Here is a 20,031-nt window from a genome sequence, read left to right on the forward strand (position 1 = left end):
ACTTTTGAAAAGACTAGCAGAGGGGGGTCATAAAGTATCCTGGAAGAAGCTGCAGCTGTGCCAGAGACAGGTAGAATACTTGGGGAGAGAAATATCAGCAGGACAGAAGGGGATAGCTCCACAGCAAATAGAAGCAGTACTGAAAATTCCGAAGCCACAGACGGTGGGACAAATGATGACATTTTTGGGAATGACAGGCTTCAGTTCAGAATGGGTGGAAAACTATGCAGAAAAAACGCAGGCACTACGAAAGATAATGAAGGAAGCAGGGTGTGACGAATTAAAAGCCAAACTAAAATGGGACAAAGATGCGCTAGAAGCATTTGAGAATATAAAGAGTGAAATGGCACAGGCACCAGCATTGGCTTTACCGACCTATGACAAGCCCTTTGATTTATTTGTGAGTAACAGAGAAGCCGGATTTGCTACAGCAGTGTTAACACAGGAAAATTGCAAGGGAAGGCGAAGGCAGGCTGTAGCATATTATAGTACCAAGCTAGATGACGTAGCAATGGGATACCCGCCGTGTTATCAAGGCCTGGCAGCAGCTTGGTGGGCGTACGAAAAGGCAGCTACGGTCACAATGGGATATCCGATAAACTTACATGTATACCATAAAATAGCTGAATTGATTGAAAAAGGGAAGTTTGTTCTGACGCCGGCTAGAATTCATCATTTTCAAATGCTGACCACATTCCCGGACATTACGATAGTAAAGTGCAATAGGGCCAACCCAGCTGACTATATGCCATTGCCACATGAGGGAGAGGAGCATGAGTGTGTGAGAGAGACAAGAGCGTTTATGAAACTGAGGAAAGATCTGAAGGCAGATAGGTTAAACACAGAAGAAAAGAGAACGTTGTATGTTGACGGCTCGTGCCATAGGGATCATAGGGGAAATCATGCTGGCTATGCAGTAGTTGAACAGAAAGGGAAAACATTTGAGGTAGTGGAGGCAAACGAATGTGAGCAGCCATGCTCAGCCCAGTTAGCGGAGCTTGAAGCACTGACAAGAGCATGTGAATTAGCAAACGGGGAAGCAGTGGAAATTTATACTGATTCAGCCTATGCCCACGGGGTTTGTCACCTGTTTGGGGCAATATGGAAGCAAAGGGGATTTATGAAAAGCGGAGGAGGACCAATTCAACACGAAGTTCAAATCAGGGCTTTAATAAGGGCTATGATGGGCCCAAGGGAATTAGCCATAATTAAGTGTCAGGCGCATAAAAAGGGAATAGATAACATCACACAGGGAAATACCAAAGCTGACAAGGCGGCTAAAGAAGCATCAGGGTACATTGAGGCTACGATAGCCCCAGTAGAAATAGCAAGGCCGCACCCAGGGCCAGGTGTGGGGAATATCGAACCTCAAATCACATTAGAAGATGTGGCACAATTACAGGAAGAAGCCCCTGTAGCAGAAAAAACAATGTGGAGAGAGAGAGGAGCATTACAGGGACAACATGACAAAATATGGAGAAATGGGGAAGGGTTGATCATAGCACCCACATCGTTACTAACCGTACTAATTAGTGAAGCACACGGGGTGGATCACTGTGCGAGAGGAGAAGTGGCGAGGAAGATTAAGAAAGAAGGATTCTGGTCACCATACCTGCAGAACTCAATTGACTACATACTGGGTCTGTGTGAGGTGTGTGCTCAGAATAATATCAGGAAGGGCATTACTGCCCCAATAGGGCACATACCCATTCCAGAAGGGCCGTTTAAACATCTATGCATGGACTATGTGGATATGGGAAAGGTGGTAAGAGGAAAAAGATACATGTTAGTGATTATTGATAGATTCAGCAGATGGATAGAAGCAACGCCATCCAAAGATCAAGGATCTGGAACGGTAATTAACTTCCTGTCAAAAGAAATTATCCCAAGATTTGGCATACCCATGCAATTAAGTTCAGACAATGGATCTGCTTTTATAGGGAGGGCACTGAGAGAGACACTCTCAGCACTCCGTATAAAGCAGAGGTTTGGATGTGTGTATCATCCTCAATCCCAAGGAATGGTGGAGAGAGCAAACGGAACCCTCAAGGCGAAAATAAGCAAAATTTGTAGTGAGACAGGAAAAAACTGAATAGATGCTCTGCCATTGGCTTTAATGCAGTACAGGAGTCAGGAAAACAGAATCACACATTTAAGCCCGCATGAGATGATGACAGGAAGAGTAATGCCGGTGCCAAAGATCGGGGGAGCAGGGGGCCCCACATTGGAGTGTTTAGATCAGGATGCAAGAGAGTATGTACGACAATTAACTTTATACATAGAACTATTTTTGAACAGGAAAAGGCCAAGGAGGAGGAGAGCCCTGCCACGGAACACCAGATCACACCGGGAGATCAAGTATACATCAGAAAGTTCCGGAGACGTTGGCATGAACCCAGACGAGAAGGGCCGTTTGAAGTCACCAGAGTATCTCCCACGGCGTTGCAAGTAGAAGGCAGTACACTGTGGTATCACTTGAACCATTGTACCAGAACGGTACCTGGGGTAGGGGAGAGAAGGGAGACTGAAGTTAGAGGTAGGGTGGATAGAAGTAGCAGCGAGGAAGAGATAGCACTACACGAGGATAATCGTGAGGGGGAGAAGCAGAGCCAAAGTACAGCAGAAATAATAAATGATGATGAGAGTGGTTCTGTGCATGAGCTGGCTGATGATACAAATGCCCAGCTTCAGCCTGTTAGTCACGGTGCCGAGGGAGGTGAGGACGGTGAGAGGGCCTCATTCCCCACAGGGGACTTGGAACCTATTTCCCTGGGGGACTTCCTTGACCCGTAACAAGGGAAAGCGGGATGCAGATGATATAGGGGTGCGGAATCAGGAAGGTAGAGTATTAAGACAAACAAGACGTAGGCGATCAGTGAGTACGGATACTATTTGGGAGAAAGCAACAAGGAACAGATGGTGGAAATGGGCTGAGTATACAGGTCAGAAAAACAGTGAGGGGAAAGATTGTGTGGTATGTGCATCAGAGAACCCTTATACCCAAGAAAGGAGGGGTCTGTGTTATGTTTGGAGATCAGTGTTGCACATTTATCCCTAACAACACTGATCCAGAGGGGTCGTTTACACGGGCCATGAATAAGTTGAAGAATCTTAGGGCAGAAGTGAAAGAAAATGCTGGGTTTGGGCATGAAGCCTGGAATTGGTTGGATAGGATGTTCGGAAGATGGGGGGCATGGTTTGCCAAAGCTGGAGCTGTAGCAATCATAATCATAACCGTTCTAGGACTCATATTTTGTTGTTTTCTACCCGCCCTGAGATCCTTCCTTACCAGAGTTGCAACACGGCAGATGATGGTGACAAGCAGCTCACGTTCGCGAGGAAAAACGGAGGAAAGGGAAAACCTTGAGCTGCCTCCGATGAGCGGATTCACCATGACCCTGGTCGAGATGGAAACTCGTCACTCTGTGAAAGGACTATAATAATGGACGATTGCTTTGTACCAACAACAGCACCTGACTGAAATTCGCAAGAGACTTGGAGAACTTAGTCTGTACACAGGAATCAGTCTTTTTTCCTTCCCTTGACAAGGGTGGGAAGGTTTTTGGCTGATGGCTGTTAGGAGCAAGCAATCTGGGGGAGCGACCCGAGAATTCGAATCTGGATAGATGAATTATGATAAAGAAGAATTAGGGGCGTTGTTCCCTGACCAAAGTATTCGGCTCCTCCACATTGCCTGCAAAAAGTGTTTAAAATAAATTGTAAATGGGATCCAGTAAGGGGATTATTTGAGCTTGGTAATTTGTGTGAGGCTAGGGAATAGCCTCAAAGGGGGGACATGTAAGGGAATTTGTACTGGATATTGTATGAGTTAGGTACCAAGTTTAGAATCATAGGTTTCAGTGAAATGATAAAGTAGATTTAGGTGAGTATTGAGATGAGTGTGAACTCAGGATAACTTTGTGTGACCTAATGTAATCAAGTATAGTTAATATGATTAAAGCAGCAGACCCAGAGAAATAGCATTTAAAATACAAACAGTCACTTGGAAGAACAATGAACAGCTCAGGGCTTAACTAAAATGGTTGCCCATAAATAAGGGCTATAAAGGAGTCTGTTTTTGTATACATTCGGCCTTGGTCAGCAAAAACCACGACACAAGCAGGAAAGTTTACAGAGACGAGATAAGGACTGACTTATGGCTACCATGGTTGACGAAGCAGAGAGAGAAACGACCAGTCTTGACTGAGACAGATAGAGGCTCACTATAAACAGTGGTGGCCAAAGTAAGGAAAGCAAGATAAGAGGGCTGTAAATTAAGATAAGAGTTTGAATCATGGAGTTAAAATGTATATAAAAGGCGGTAAGCCCTGAAGCTTCTTTAGATTGCTCCGGACAATCTCAGCTCTGTTTTTCTTATGCTAAGAAAAATAAAGTTCACTGCTTGGAAGATCGCTCCTCAGACTCTCTGTGTTTTAATATTTGAATAGGTACAAACAAATTGTCGTCCTGGGGAACCACGACACTACCTTTTTGGTTCTTGTATTGTTATTAATTTAGTGCTTTGTATTGGGGGGGGGGGGGTGTTTCTTTCTGTTTATTTTTTTTTTACCTTGTTTTAATTTATTGTTGGGAGAAAATTTGTTGTTGGAAAATTTGAATAAAAATTATTTTAAAAATTATATATATTTATTTTCAAAAGTCTGACTCAACAATTTTGCACACGGGAATTGCGTTTCCGTTATCATTTTTGGCATCTCATTCCCGTTATCTTTATGCGCTATTGATAGTGAATGAATCTCATGGGCTGTGCTCAGGCCTAGACATACCCAGAATCTACAAATTATGGTGGGCGGCAATCGTTCCTAAATATGGAACACATTCAGAAGATTCCTCTGATAATCAAATGTAGGGTCCGACCGGCCTAACACAGTTTCATTAACATGATAATCAAAATAACGAGAAGGGAAATGTGATAAATGTGTGCTAATCAATCACACGTTTACCAACATCGAAAATGGATTCTAATCAATAAATTATAAAGTCCGAGCCGACCCCGAGATAGAATGTATTGGTTGGCTAGCTGATCATGTTTATGATTGATTAAGAGAAAAAATCTTTCAAATATTCACTATTCCACATCTGACTTAGAAATCATAGAATCTCTACTGTGCAGAAGGAGGCCATTCGGCCGAACGAAAGTCCACTGAAAGACCACCTGACCTGGGCCCACTCCCCTTTAACTGCAACTATTCTTTGGCCACTTTGGCATGGCCAATCCACATAACCTGCACATCTTTGGACTGTGGGTGGAAACCGGAGCAACTGGAGAAAACCCACGTTGACAGGGGAAGAACGTGCAAACTCCACGGAGACAGTTACCCGAGGCCGGAATTGAACTCGGTTCCCTGGCGCTGTAAGGCACCAGTGCTAACCACTGTGCCATGAAATGGAAACAGAAAATTCTGGACTTGCACAAGCATAGCGATGATTCGTGTATCTTTTTATATTTTTTGGATATCCTTCACAATTGTTTAAATGATTTTATTTTTTCTAGTATTTCAGTTTTCTAATTTCACTCCTGTTTATCATGATAATAACGTTACCTGCAGCTAAAAGGTACACATAGAGTAACCGAAATTTAATGACATGCTTCATATCTTAGTTCATGCCTGTTTGGAAAATCATCAATTCTCTTGGTCAGAAGACACGGTGTTCTAAATAACATTAAAGTACTGCAATCAAAAATAATCAAGGCTAGATTCAAAAGATTGTTCATTTTCTGCATCTGGAAAGGAGATCCTGGCAGCATTTCAAAGCATTTTACGAGTGCAGTCACACAACTCCTCAAAGAATTAAAGTGATTGAGTCAAGACGGGCATCAATACATTTATATGTATGGAGGCTTCTCCTTCGCAAAACAAGGTCGGCTGGTGATAGGTGGAACATACCGATGAGGCTGCCCTGACATTTGATGAAATTGTTTTATGGCAGGTTATATGCAAAGGAAATGGATGGAAAGATTACAGATAATAATTTAATTGCATTTCAAAGGAGTAGTGATGATCATTAAAGATAAATGCTGCTTGGAGGAAATTTATGCCGGTGTAGGCGTATTATGGTTGTACATTATTAATAGGAACGATGATTGGATGCCCTCACGTCAGGAGCTCTGCAGCTTCAAGAAAAAATGGTGAAACGATAGTGGGGGGCGGGGGGGGGGGGGGGGGGACTAGCTATGTCGCTGCGGACCGATGAGAATCTCAAAAACAAGCTGAGATCTATTGCTCCTCCTCCCGCTCAGAACCAGAACAGGAACAGAAAAACAATTGTTGCCTGCATTCATTTTGTGCAAAGGTATTTGTCAATCGCTCGGCATTCTTATATTAAGATATTTTGTGGATAACGCAGACGGGCAGCACTGGATGTTAATAGACTGCTTGTTTATATTTGCGCGTCTCCAAATATAACCGGCAATGGCAGAGACACAGATAGCCAACGCCTTAAAATTCAGTCCATTGAATATTATTTTCCTTCTTCTTTTATCGGATCTGGTTTTCGGAAAAATTCAATATTCTATTGGCGAAGAAATGGAGCCTGGCGCGTTTGTTGTGAATATTGCGGACGATTTGGGATTGAACATTCGGACGCTGCCAGTTCGAAAATTCCGCCTGGTTCCTGCTGATAAATGGCAACGTTTGGAGGTGAATTTAGAAACCGGCATTTCCTTTGTGTTGGAGAGGATAGACAGGGAACAGCTGTGTGGGCAGATGCCAGCTTGTGTTCTTACTTTCGAGATTGTCGTAGAAGAACCTTTGGAGAAGTACCGCGGTGAAGTGGATATTCTTGATATAAATGATAATTCACCCAGTTTCCCGGAGAGTGTCATTCTCTTGCAAATGGCCGAGTTTATTGCACCCGGCACTCGATTTCCGCGAGAGAGTGCTTTCGATCCCGACATGGAGGCAAATGCAGTCAGTGTTCACAATACCAGCCCCAATGAGCACTTTGGTCTAAAAGTGGAGACTGCAGAAGCCGGTACTAAAATTGTCCAGTTGTGATTGGAGAACCCGTTGGATCGCGAACGGCAGTTATCCTTTCAGCTGATGCTGACGGCCACTGACGGGGGGAATCCTCCCAGATCTGGGACCGCTGGGATTCTCATCAATGTGCTGGACAGCAACGACAATGCACCTGCGTTCGATAGCAAGGCCACAAGGTCAGCCTGATAGAAAACTCACCCATAGGTACCTTGGTGGTTTCAGTCCATGCCACTGATGGAACTTATTATTTCAGTAACTGTGTTTCACAGAAAATACATGAACTGTTTAGTTTGGATTCTCGGACAGGAGAGATTCGTGTTCAGGGCATACTTGATTATGAAGAAGATGACAATTATTCACTTGATGCTCAAGCTTTCGACAATGGTTCGCCGGTAATTGGAGGACATTCTAACATACAGATGAAGGTAATTGATGTCAATGATAACGTCGCTGGGATACTACTTGCATCCGTTGCCAGCATGGTCCCTGAAAATGCCATTCCCGGGACTGTTACAGCTCTGATCAATGTAAATGATCGAGATTCTGGAAGAAACAGAGAGGTGCACGGTGAGATCTCTAAGAACGTTCCCTTTAAACTTCAATCGTCTTCGAGTGGACATTAGAAATTGATAACCAGTGACATGTTGGACCGTGAACACGCCCCTCTGTACAAAACAGCTATTTTAGCCGGAGACTCGGGTTCTCTTCCGCTCTCAACGAATAAAACCATTCAAATAGCAATATCTGATATAAACGATAACGCTCCAAGGTTTGCTCGACCCATGCACACGGTGAATGTGATGGAGAACAACGCTCCCGGTGCTTCAATGTTCGCAGTGACTGCTTTCGATCCTGACCAGGGTCAGAATTCCTACGCGACTTACTTTTTCACAGAAAATCTTATTCAAGAGAATAGAGAATAGAGAAATACAGCACAGAGCAGACCCTTCGGCCCACGATGTTGTGCCGAACTTTTGTCCTTGGTTAATCATAGAATTTTGGACACTAAGGGAAATTTATCATGGCCAATCCACCCAACCTGCACACCTTTGGACTGTGGGAGGAAAACGGAGTACCCGGAGGAAACCCACGCACACACGGGGAGGATGTGCAGACTCCACACAGACAGTGATCCAAGTCGAAATCGAACTTGGGACCCTGGAGCTGTGAAGCAATTGTGCTATCCACAATGCTACCGTGCTACCCTTAAGAAGAAATTAATCTACACTCCATTATTCTACTCTAATCCATGTACCTATCCAATAGCTGCTTGAATTTGTCTGACTCAACTACTTCCACAGGCAGTGCATTCCATGCCCCCACTACTCTCTGGGTAAAGAACGTACCTCTGACATCCCCCCTATATCTTCCACCATTTACCTTAAATTTATGTCCCCTTGTAATGGTTTGTTCCACCAGGGGAAAAAGTCTCTGACTGCCGATACTATCTATTCCCCTGATCATCTTATAAACCTCTATCAAGTCGCCCCTCATCCTTCTCCATTCTAATGAGAAAAGGCCTAGCAACCTCAACCTTTCCTCGTAAGACCTACTCTGAATTCCAGGCAACATCCTGGTAAATGTCCTTTGCACCTTTTCCAGAGCTTCCACATCCTTCCTAAAATGAGGTGACCAGTACTGTACACAGTACTCCAGATATGGCTTGACCAAGGTTTTGTACAGCTGCATCATCATCTCACGGCTCTTAAATTCAATCCCTCTGCTAATGAACGCTACCACACCATAGGCCTTCTTCACAGCTCTATCCACTTGAGTGGCACCTTTCAAAGATCTATGAACATAACCCCAAGATCTTTCTGCTCCTCTACATTGCCGAGAACCCTACCATTAACCCTCTATTCCGCATTCATATTTGTCCTTCCAAAATGGACAACCTCACACTTTTCAGAGTTAAACTCCATCTGCCACTTCTGAGCCCAGCTCTGCATCCTATCTATGTCGACAACAGCCCTCCTCACTATCCACAACTACTTCACCAATCTTCGTATCATCTGCAAATTTACTCAGTTACCATTGTCAAATTATCTCAATCTTAATTCGATTATATCTTAATTTATGTGCTGCGCTCTTTTGACTACGAGCAAGTGAAAAACTTCCAGATTCAAGTCCAAGCCCGAGGCGCTGGCGTCCCCCCTCTGAGCAGCAGCGCAACATTGAATGTGATCATCCTGGATCAGAATGACAACGCTCCAGTAATTGTGTCACCTTCAGCACAGAGCGGATCAGCAAGAGCGCAGGATGTGCCTCAGTCAGCTGGTCAAGGGTACTTGGTCACCAAGAAAATCGCAACTGATGCTGATTCTGGTCAGAACGCACGGCTTCTCTATCAGGTGCTGGTTTAGCTCACTGAGCTAAGTCGCTGGCTTTTAAAGCAGGCCAGCAGCACGGTTCAATTTCCGTACCAGCCGCGCCGGAATGTGGCGACTAGGGGCTTTTCACAATAACTTAATTGAAGCCTACTCGTGACAATAAGCGATTTTCATTTTCAGGTGCTGAAAGCCACTGCTCCCAGTTTATTCATCATGGGGATAAACTTTGGAGAAATCAGAACAGCACGAGGAATTTTGGAGCAGGATTCTCCCACCCAGAGCCTTATGATCTTGATGAAGGATAATGGACAGCCGAGTCTCTCCAGCACGGCTACAGTCCACTTTTAAACCTTGGGCAATGTTACTAAAATTTTCTCAGAAAGTAGTAACTTAGTGAGAAATCTTGAATATGTCTCTGATATAAATCTCTATTTAATTGTCATTTTAGGTTCAACCTCCGTTATATTTCTTATGACCATCATTTTGCTGATTGGCATCAAGTGTAAACAGAACAGAAATTATCCTGAAGACTGCAACTCCCGAAGTTGTTGCTATGGGCTGGACGAGTTTAATAATGCCTCTAATCAAAGACGAACACTGAAATAATCTTTGCATTATACTGGGACTGGAGAGATTATTCGCATCCCTGAAACGCATCATTATTCAGTTTGTCTGTCTCCATAATCAGCTGAGAGGGATTTTCTGTTTTTGAAGCCTGACACACCACCCATGGCTCAGGATAAATGTTAAAATGTAAAGTTTTGACAACATTGAGGCAGGGAGAAATTAATGGCCATCTTTGTTAAATCCTCCATGCTTGCTGAATTATTTAAACTCGTTCCCTTCGCGGCTGTCTATTAAGTATGAAAGTATCCTTCTTCTCATGCAACTGCCAGTGCTGTTAATCAAAATATATTCTGTAAAATAAAAAAATGCTTCATGAAACTACAGCGATGAGTGTGAGAGTGGGATCTGTTAACTGGGAAAGGAAGCCGACAGGCGAGTTATTTTGGAGCACGATGCCGCCAAACACACTCTCGTTAGCTTGGTGAAGGTTAGTGGACAACCGAGACCCGCTTGAAAAGCTACATTCACTTTTGAATATTGGGAAATGTTACGTTAAAATGTTTTGATAATAGTAACCTGGTCAGGAATACTAAACATGGTTAATATTTTATTCCATACTTGATTGTTGCTTTGGGTCCAACTTTGTTTGTATTACTTGGAATCATCATTTTCCTGTTTGGCATCAAATGCAAACCGGGTAGCAAGGTAACTGAAGACCACAACTGCGCAATTTGTTGCTGCAAACCGAAAGATACGAATGGTGCCTTTACTAAGAGATTGGTGCCAACATCTTCAAATTACACTGCTCAAACATTCCCCATCCCAGACACATATGGTTATAGAGTCTGTCCGTCACCAGAATCATGCAAGAGTGACTTTTTGTTCCTGAAGCCTTCCAGTCATCCATTTCCACAGGAGCAACGATAATTTCTTTGAAATTGGTGGCAATTGAAAACAGAAAAAAATATCGTTGCACAGGGTTTAAGATGGAATACAGTGCTACGTTTCTGTGTGTCTTAATTGCACAGTATAGTATTTGCCATTCACTATTCCAGCAAAAGTGGTCTGTATAATGCCGCTGGCTAAATCAAACAAAGTATCTGCAAATGTAAAATTGCATTATAAAGAATCTTGGAGAGGCGCGATTAAGGCAAGAACTCATATTACAAGAATCCTCTTAATTTCATTTCACATTACACATATATGTATTGCTTGATTTTTACTGATATACAACTTAACATTGCGTTTAGATTCATGATATTTCGCCAGTGATAGACTGGAGCATGCTTTAATTTTCTTTAATTGTGCCATGTCGTTGTTTTACAGGTTTCCTTTGGCCCTGCAAGATAAAATAACAAGCTGCTTTCAATTTTTCACAACCTTGTAAATAGATTTTTGTGCCAACTCCCACGGCCAAATGATCTTTTTTTCGAGATTGACCTTAACTGTTTCAATAATAGGTAACGGCAAATTTGGAAGAATGTTGCATTTTAATTAGATCATCTGGAAATTAAAACCCAGATTTCTGAAATACGATTCTTGGATAACGAGGTCACCATTATATGGAAATATTCATATCCTAATAGTCAAGAATGATCGCTGTTTTTGACTTGCAAGGCATTTCAGTTTGGAATCCGTGCACTTAATTTACTAACAATTCACTTAACTGAAGTTCACAAACCCCCAAATCTTTACAGTCAGAAATCAAGAAGTTCGCCTGCACTGTGTTGGGCCGCGAAATGCTGACGGCATCACTTTGACTGATTGATGACCAGTTTCAACATTTCAGCTTCAATTACAGTCGAAAGTACTTGCAATAACTTTCTCAGAGCAACAGTTCAGAATAAACTGCACAATTGATTTTATTTTTGACTGCACATTTTAGTTGTACAATATTAAACAGCTGCAAGAACAGTCTAACTTTAAGAATTGCAGATGTAGTTATTAAAGAGGACTGCTTGTGTCGCTGTATACCAATAAGAAACTCAAATGCTGTGTTGGATCTATTGTACCTCCCCCCACCACGGACAGAGATCAGAGTCAGCGAGACGAGCGCTCAGTGCCTGTCTTTCGACTGTGGAGATAGGTTCAGCAGGATAAGGTCGCGACTGTGCATAATTTGCTGCTGACATATCGGTGTACGTAATTTGAGGTAAAGCCAGTACTGCGGTTTAATCCCCGACAGGGCAAACTGGAAAATGTGGCAGTCCAGAACAGTGGCGAATTCACAGAGTAATAATGGTTCCGTATGCAAAACGTTTGTTTTTATTTTTCTGATGTGTACACCAGATCTGATTGCCGGACAGATTCGCTATTCCATTCCTGAGGAATTGGAGAGCGCCTCTTTTATTGGGAATATCGCTCGAGATTTGGGACTGAACGTACAGCAATTGTCATCTCGCAAAATGCGGCTGGCCGCTGATGACGGAAGGCAGTACATGAAGGTTAATTTGGATAATGGGGTTTTATCCATTCGTGAAAGAATCGACAGGGAGCATATCTGTGGCTCAGTCACTCCGTGTATTCTTCCTTTCGAAATAGTAATAGAAAATCCGTTCGAGGTGTATCGCGGCGAAGTGGAAATTCTGGATATAAATGACAATTCCCCCAGTTTCGCGGATAACACAATTTCTATACAAATGGCTGAATCAATAGCTCCAGGCGTGTGTTTCCCACTGGAGCGTGCGCAAGATCCGGACGTTGGAATAAACACAGTCGCAGTTTACACAATCAGTCCCAACGAGCACTTCGGCCTAAAAATGCAAACCACGGAGGATGGTGTTAAAATTGCCGAACTGCTGTTGGAGAAACATCTGGACCGGGAGCAGGGGGCGTCTTATCAGCTGGTGTTGACAGCGAGTGATGGTGGGAGCCCTCACAGATCTGGTACAGTTCAGATTCTCATTAGTGTGCTCGACAGTAACGATAACCCGCCTGTATTCGACCGCGCGCTTTACCGGAGCAGCGTCAGAGAAAACACACCCAGGGGTACCTTGGTGATTAAGGTCAGCGCTAATGATTTGGACGATGGTCCAAATGCTGAGGTAGCATATTCTTTCAGCAAACTTACCTCGCAAAGACTGCGCGAATTATTCAGTGTGGACCCACACACAGGGGAGATTAGAGTTGAAAGAACGCTCGACTTTGAAGAAGCAAACAGTTATTCACTTGATATACAAGCTGTGGACAACGGTTCACCTGCAATTGCGGGATATTCGAAAGTCCTCGTAAAGTTAATTGATGTAAACGATAACGTCCCCGAGATAAAGGTGACATCCGTGTCAAACACGGTTTCCGAGGATGTTCCGCCAGGAACAGTGATATCTTTGATTAATGTGATTGACCGGGATTCTGGTGAAAACGGACAGGTTCACTGTGAAATTACAAAGAATATCCCCTTCAAGCTTCAAACATCTTCCAGTAACCATTATAAATTGATCACCAGCGACTTGCTGAATCGTGAAACCGTCGCAGTGTATAACATACAGATTTTAGCCAGGGACTCAGGGTCTCCTCCACTATCAACAAATAAATCCATCCAGATTTCTGTTTCTGACCTAAATGATAACGCATCCCAATTTACTCAAATGTTGTACACTGTCTATGTGATGGAGAACAATTCGCCTGGTGCATCAGTTTTTGCGGTTACTGCTCTGGATCCAGACAGGGATCAGAATTCCTTTGTTTCCTATGCCATGATGGCGAGCATGATCCAAGATCTGCCTTCCTCTTCTGTCATCAGCGTTAACGCCAATAATGGGGACATTTACGCGCTGCGCTCTTTTGATTACGAGCAACTGAAGAACTTTCAAGTCCAAGTCCAAGCCCGAGACGCTGGCGTTCCCTCTCTGAGCAGCAGCGCAACATTGAATGTGATCATCCTGGATCAGAATGACAACGCTCCGGTAATTGTTTCCCCTTCAGCACAAAGCGGATCAGCAGAGGTGGAGATTGTGCCTCAGACAGCGGACCAGGGGTATTTGGTCACCAAGATAACCGCAACTGATGCTGATTCTGGTCAGAACGCACGGCTCCTCTATCAGGTGCTGAAAGCCACTGATCCCAGTTTGTTCATCGTGGGGGTTACCTCTGGAGAAATAAGAACGGCCAGAGGAATTCTGGAGCAGGATTCTACCGCCCAGAGCCTTGTGATCTTGGTGAAGGATAACGGACAGCCGAGGCTCTCCAGCACGGTTACAATCCACTTTTCAATCTTGGCCAACATTACTGAAAGATTCTCTGAAATGAGCAACTTAGTCAGAAATGCTGAATATGTCACTGATTTAAATTTCTATTGAATCATCGCCTTAGGTTCAACCACCTTAATTTTTCTTGTGACCATAATTTTCCTCATTGGCCTCAAGTGTAAACAGGACAGAAATATTGTCCAAGACTACAACTCCCCATTATGTTGCTGCAGACGGGAGGATTCAAATTTTACGTATGACGAAAGGCCTGGGCAGACAGATCTTTTGAATTATACTGGCGGTGGAGAAATAGTTCCGAACGCTGAATCTTATCATTATACCGTTTGTCTATCTCCGGAATCTTCCAAGACTGATTTTCTGTTCTTGAAGCCGTACATTTCAACACTGCCTGAAGAGCAATGTTAGGTAATGTTACCATTATTGAAACTGCGGCAGAATAAATTACTTCTATTTGTCACATGTAACTGTCTTCTTTCTTGGGAAATTGAATAGGAATACAACGTTTTCTTGCAATGTAACTTTATGAATATCAATAAATAGGGTGTCAAGTAAGTCCATAAAGACTGAACACGTGAACAAGAGAATAAATGATTAATTACACGCTTTGTGTTCAATTATCTTGTTTCCTTTTAAGCATTAGTTTTCTCTTAGCTCATAAATCAGTGCAATTATGAAATGAAATGAAAATTGCTTATTGTCACGAGTAGGCTTCAATGAAGTTACTGTGAAAAGCCCCTAGTCGCCACATTCCGGCGCCTGTCCGGGGAGGCTGGTACGGGAATTATTTGGTTAACATAAGCAGACCCTAACAGACTGAAGCCAGATATTAACATAAACCATTGCATAACATGTTTAATATCAATTTTGCATGAAAACTTCAAGCTTGAGCTTCATCCACATGTTAGGTGTGTGGACATTTGAATAAATTCGGAATATATCGGGGAACAATAGCATCATGACGATGTTGTTGGACCAATGAACAAGGGGTCTGGACTAATGACCCAAATACATGATTTCATATCCCACCTTGGCCGCTGGGTAATTTAAATTTAGTTTTTGAAATTATTGTCGAAACTACTGGATTGTTGTCAAGGTCTCTCTGGTTCAATCATATCTTGTAGGGAAGGAATGCTGTCTGGCCTCCATGCGACTGCAGACCTAAAGGAAAGTTGATACCTTTCAAATTGGAAAACCATTCAGTGGATTCAAAGTGCTTCAGAAAAGGCGAATATATTTGGACAGAGAACCCGAAACTGACGCAGATACTGGACAGGAAAAAGATCCGACCAGCCCAGGTGCCTCTGTCAAGTTACTAACATCTGGGAAATTGCGTCAGAATTGGGAGCAGTCTCATACAGTACGGAAGTAACAACCTGATATTTCTTCCTACTCACAGGATCGCACCATTTATCAATATCAAGACTGCCTCACGGCGCAGGTTCGATCCCTTCTGGGTCACTGTCCGTGTGGAGTTTGCACACTCTTCTTGTGTTTGCGTGGGTTTCGTCCCCACAACACAAAAATGTGCAGAGTAGGTAAATTGGCTATACTAATTACCCCTAAATTGGAAATAATAATTGGGTGCTCTAAATTTAAACAAAATCAGTGTCCTCTCCCAGTATAAGTACAGATCCAGCAGGAGTGGTCTTACAACACGAATCTCAGGTACACTGTTGTCTCCAAACCCGTATTTGCCGTAAATGGCGGCATTGTTGCACTGTGCCATCCTTGAAGATTGACATGCATTCATCTAAGTGTGCAATTAAAATGGAAGAGGCTTCCATAGAGCCTGTTGTTTTGTATGGCACTTCCTCAATTATGATTTGTTTGTTCGTATTTGCAGAGAGTCTTCATCATTGGCTTCAGACTCCACAAGTTTACATTGCATCAATTTCCTCACCTAATGACTCAGTACCTCTCCACGCTGAGCACCACTTGGTAGTCACACTAAGGTTAGCAATGAAACAGAATGTAACTCTGTATGCGGGAACGTCAACATCCTAGTGTTGGACGGTAGCACCATTGCTGACTATGCTGACTGAATTCTGAAGGACATGACCGTCAGAAGGGGCCCCTCTCACGTGGTCAGATATCCACCACGCAGCAAATAATTTATTCATCTTCGTCCAAAATAACCAAAAGTGTGAAAGTCCATATATTCATGGAAATATTGGTAGGAATATTCACAGCACAGCCCATGGGAAACGGGGTCCTATCTTCACACCTCCATCTTGTCAATATCCTGCTAAATCGGATGGATTAAGAACACATTTAAGAGCTCATAATTGGCATCAGCGAAACACTTCGGGCCTCCAGAAGGATCAGAATTGCACTTCACCCCAATAGAACCTTGGGAATATCAAAAGATAAGGTGCCAACTTGGTGAAGCTACAGAGCAGGACTATATGCATATTAAATGGCAAAAGCGGCAGGTTGGAAAGAACGACTAATGATCCCACAGGCAAAGAATCAGATTAGAGCTCTGAAGTGCTGCTACACTCAGTTGCGAAGTGTCGGAGGAAGAGGCTGCATGTAGATCCCTGTCACCAATGATGTCAACACCCAGCATATAGAACATAGAACATAGAACAGTACAGCACAGAACAGGGCCTTCGGCCCTCAATGTTGTGCCGAGCCATGATCACCCTACTCAAACCCACGTATCCACCCTATACCCATAACCCAACACCCCCCCCCCCCCTTAACCTTACTTTTATTAGGACACTACGGGCAATTTAGCAGGCCAATCCACCTAACCCGCACATCTTTGGACTGTGGGAGGAAACCGGAGCACCCAGAGGAAACCCACGCACACAGGGGGAGGACGTGCAGACTCCACACAGACAGTGACCCAGCCGGGAATCGAACCTGGGACCCTGGAGCTGTGAAGCATTTATGCTAACCACCATGCTACCCTGCTGCCCCAAATGAGTGTAGAAGACAAGACTGAAGGATTTACAATCATATTCAGTCAGAACTGCCAATTGAATAACTCTTCTGTGCCTTTACCTAATTGTCCCAACTTCTCAGATCTCAATTTTCAGCCATGTAGGTACCAGCCAGTGAAATAAAACAACATATGAGCTCTCTCGAATCAGCAACGTTTATGGACCACGGAAACAACTTCCATCATACGATCAGAAGTCTCAATATTTACAGCTGATTGCATAATGTTTGTGCAAGATTGGTGACTGTTCAGATGTCCAAGTAGCCTGTTCCATATGAAGCAATACGTGGACAACATTCGAGCATGGGCTGATAACTAGCAAGTAAAATACGCGCCTAATAAGTGTCAGGCAATGGCCATGTCAACAAGGGAGAAACGCCTTATCTTCCCGTGATATTCAGTGGCCTAACCATCGCTAAATCCCCCACCATCAACATTTTTGACCAGAAAATTACCTGTACCAGCCATAGTAAGCTGTGGCTACAATAACAGGTTAGAGGTTTAGAATTCTATGGCGAGGAACTTACTAACGTATTTCCCAAAACCTATCAACCGTCTTTCAACACAAAGCAGATGTGCAGTGGAATCATCCGCTCTTGCCTGCACAACTTTAGCTCCAAAAAATCTCTTGAAACCCCCTTCCTACCAGATCGACAGACATATATACGACACATGAAATGCAGCGATTCAAGGCGGCGGCTCACTTCCAACTTCTCAAGGACAATTAGTGATGGGCAATAAATTCTGGTCTAGACAGCGACGGTTACAGCCCAAAACGACTAAATTATTAGAAGTAAGCAAGTACTGAAGGAGACAAATAGAACATTGGTCCTTGTTGTAAGAGAGGATGGAGTATAAAGCAGGGAAGTCTTGTTACACAGTACAGGACAGTGGTGAGACCATACCTCGAGTAGTGTGCACAAATTTGACTCCATACTTAAGGAGGGATATACCTACATTGAAAACACTTCAGAAAAGTTTCACTCAGCTGAATCCAGTGATAAACGGATTGCCTTGTGAGGGCAGGTTGATCAGATTTGGGTTATATTTATTGAAGTTCAGAGGAATGGGAAATAAATTGATTGAACAATTTAAGGTTATTAGGCGGCTTGGCAGAGTAGATGATCAGAGGATGCTTCCACTCATGGGGAAATCTACAGTTGGGGGACACCTTTCAGAATCTGGGGTCTGCCGCCTAGGATGTAGGGGAGGAGGAATTTCTTCTCTCAGACAGTCGTAAATATTGTTAATTATCTGCACGAGAGAGCAGTGGAGGCTTCACCATTTAGACAGAGTTACACAGATGTTTGATCTGCGAGGGAGTCAAGATTTATGACAGGGAGGCAGGAATGTTGAGTTATTTCCACAATCCGACCAGCAGTGATATTATTGAATTGTAGCGCACAGGAACTAGGGCCTGAATGGCTTCCTCCCGCACCCATTTCTCAACCTCCTATGTTCTTCATTGGGCGTATCCCAGCACACACGACCTCTCCATGAGTCTCCATCGTTAGGCTAGGAAGGAGGATTCTTGCTGATGAATGTACAGATTTTAGTTGAATTTGCTTAACGTCTGTTCATTGGAGTTATCAATTTTTGCTCAATTTCACACAAGATAAACATCAGCAAAAAGACAGCTACACGTGTCAATGTGCAACAGGTACAGCCCAAAACAACAGTTACTACAGCAGAAGGAACAACAAGACTGGATGAATCAGGGAGAAATCCCCCCCCCCCACACCCAAATATGCCTCATGGATAAATGGCCCGCCTGCATCCGAACTCGATACAATTTCACACTATACATCATACCCACAGCTTAGAAACAGAATGACAGAAGAACAAAACAATAGCCTAGAACCCTAGTACTAAGGTGAATTCACAATTAGAAGTCTTAGAACACCAGCTTAAAGTCCAACAGGTTTGTTTCAAACATCAGCTTTCGGAGCACTGTTCCTTCCTTCACCTGAGGAAACAAGGATTCCAACAAACCTGTTGGAATTTAACCTGGTGTTCAAAGACTTCTTACTGTGCTCACCCTAGTCCAACACCGGCATCTCCACATTAAGGGGAGTTCGGCTACTTCTTACAGAGCAATTTGAACTCTTTTGCACATCCAGACCAGAACAGTCAGCCATTCTCAAATTCGGGATGTCAAAAGACAAATTCAATGACCGGACCGGGCATAACCAGACACACATTAACAACACATGGTCTCAGACAGAGAAAGTAAAGAGAGGGCGAGAACAAAAGCTAAGAGGGAAGAATTGACCCCCCCCCCCCCACACACACACACACACACACACAACCCCATTTCCAAGCCCCAGGACAAGGGACAAAATAATCGAACCACCAACACCGTCCCCAATAGGGCAAAAGGCAATCTTAGGGTTAAGACCCAAGAATCAAGAGGAAAATGCCCCGGTCCAAGTTGGAGAGAAGGGAGAAAACCACACAATGATCGGAGGGCCATTAGAGCACCCCCTCCCCAAAACGGCAGGAACCCCCCACTAGCGAGACCATTGAAACAAGGAAAGGATTCGACCACCCAGAAATCAACAGGCCGGCCGGCCGTCCGCCTGAGGAAGCCCTACCCATCTCGGTCGCCAACTGGAGCAGGACCTCATAGTACTATAGAACATAGAACATAGAACAGTACAGCACAGAACAGGCCCTTCAGCCCTCGATGTTGTGCCGAGCAATGATCACCCTACAATGATCAACATACTATATGTTGAATGGCCACCCCCTGGCTTAAAAGAATGTATTAAAGGCCCACCATCGAGTCCCAGGTTCGATTCCGGCCTGGGTCACTGTCTCTGTGAAGTCTGCACATTCTCCTTGTGTCTGCGTGGGTTTCCTCCGAGTGCTCCGGTTTCCTCCCACACGTCCTGAAAGACGTGCTATTAGGTAATTTGGACATTGGATTCTCCCTCTGCGTAACCATACAGGCGCTGAGTTGTGGCGACTGGGGAGTT

At 43.8% G+C, this 20,031-nt stretch overlaps 1 protein-coding gene and 1 pseudogene across 1 annotated transcript in view; both read left to right on the forward strand.

Moving 5' to 3' along the window:
- The window catches only part of LOC119964285, a 67,633-nt gene that overhangs the window by 17,586 nt on the left and 30,016 nt on the right, over positions 1-20,031 (forward strand). Inside the window, 5 exon segments of the mRNA XM_038793561.1 lie at positions 6,547-6,996; positions 7,308-7,568; positions 9,780-9,897; positions 12,057-14,506; positions 18,669-18,713. Of these exon segments, the coding sequence (XP_038649489.1) occupies positions 6,547-6,996; positions 7,308-7,568; positions 9,780-9,897; positions 12,057-14,506; positions 18,669-18,713 (3,324 nt within the window).
- LOC119965479 lies at positions 6,435-10,196 on the forward strand (annotated as a pseudogene).

Source organism: Scyliorhinus canicula, chromosome 4, assembly GCF_902713615.1.
Source record: "Scyliorhinus canicula chromosome 4, sScyCan1.1, whole genome shotgun sequence".
NCBI classification, from domain to species: Eukaryota; Metazoa; Chordata; class Chondrichthyes; order Carcharhiniformes; family Scyliorhinidae; genus Scyliorhinus; species Scyliorhinus canicula.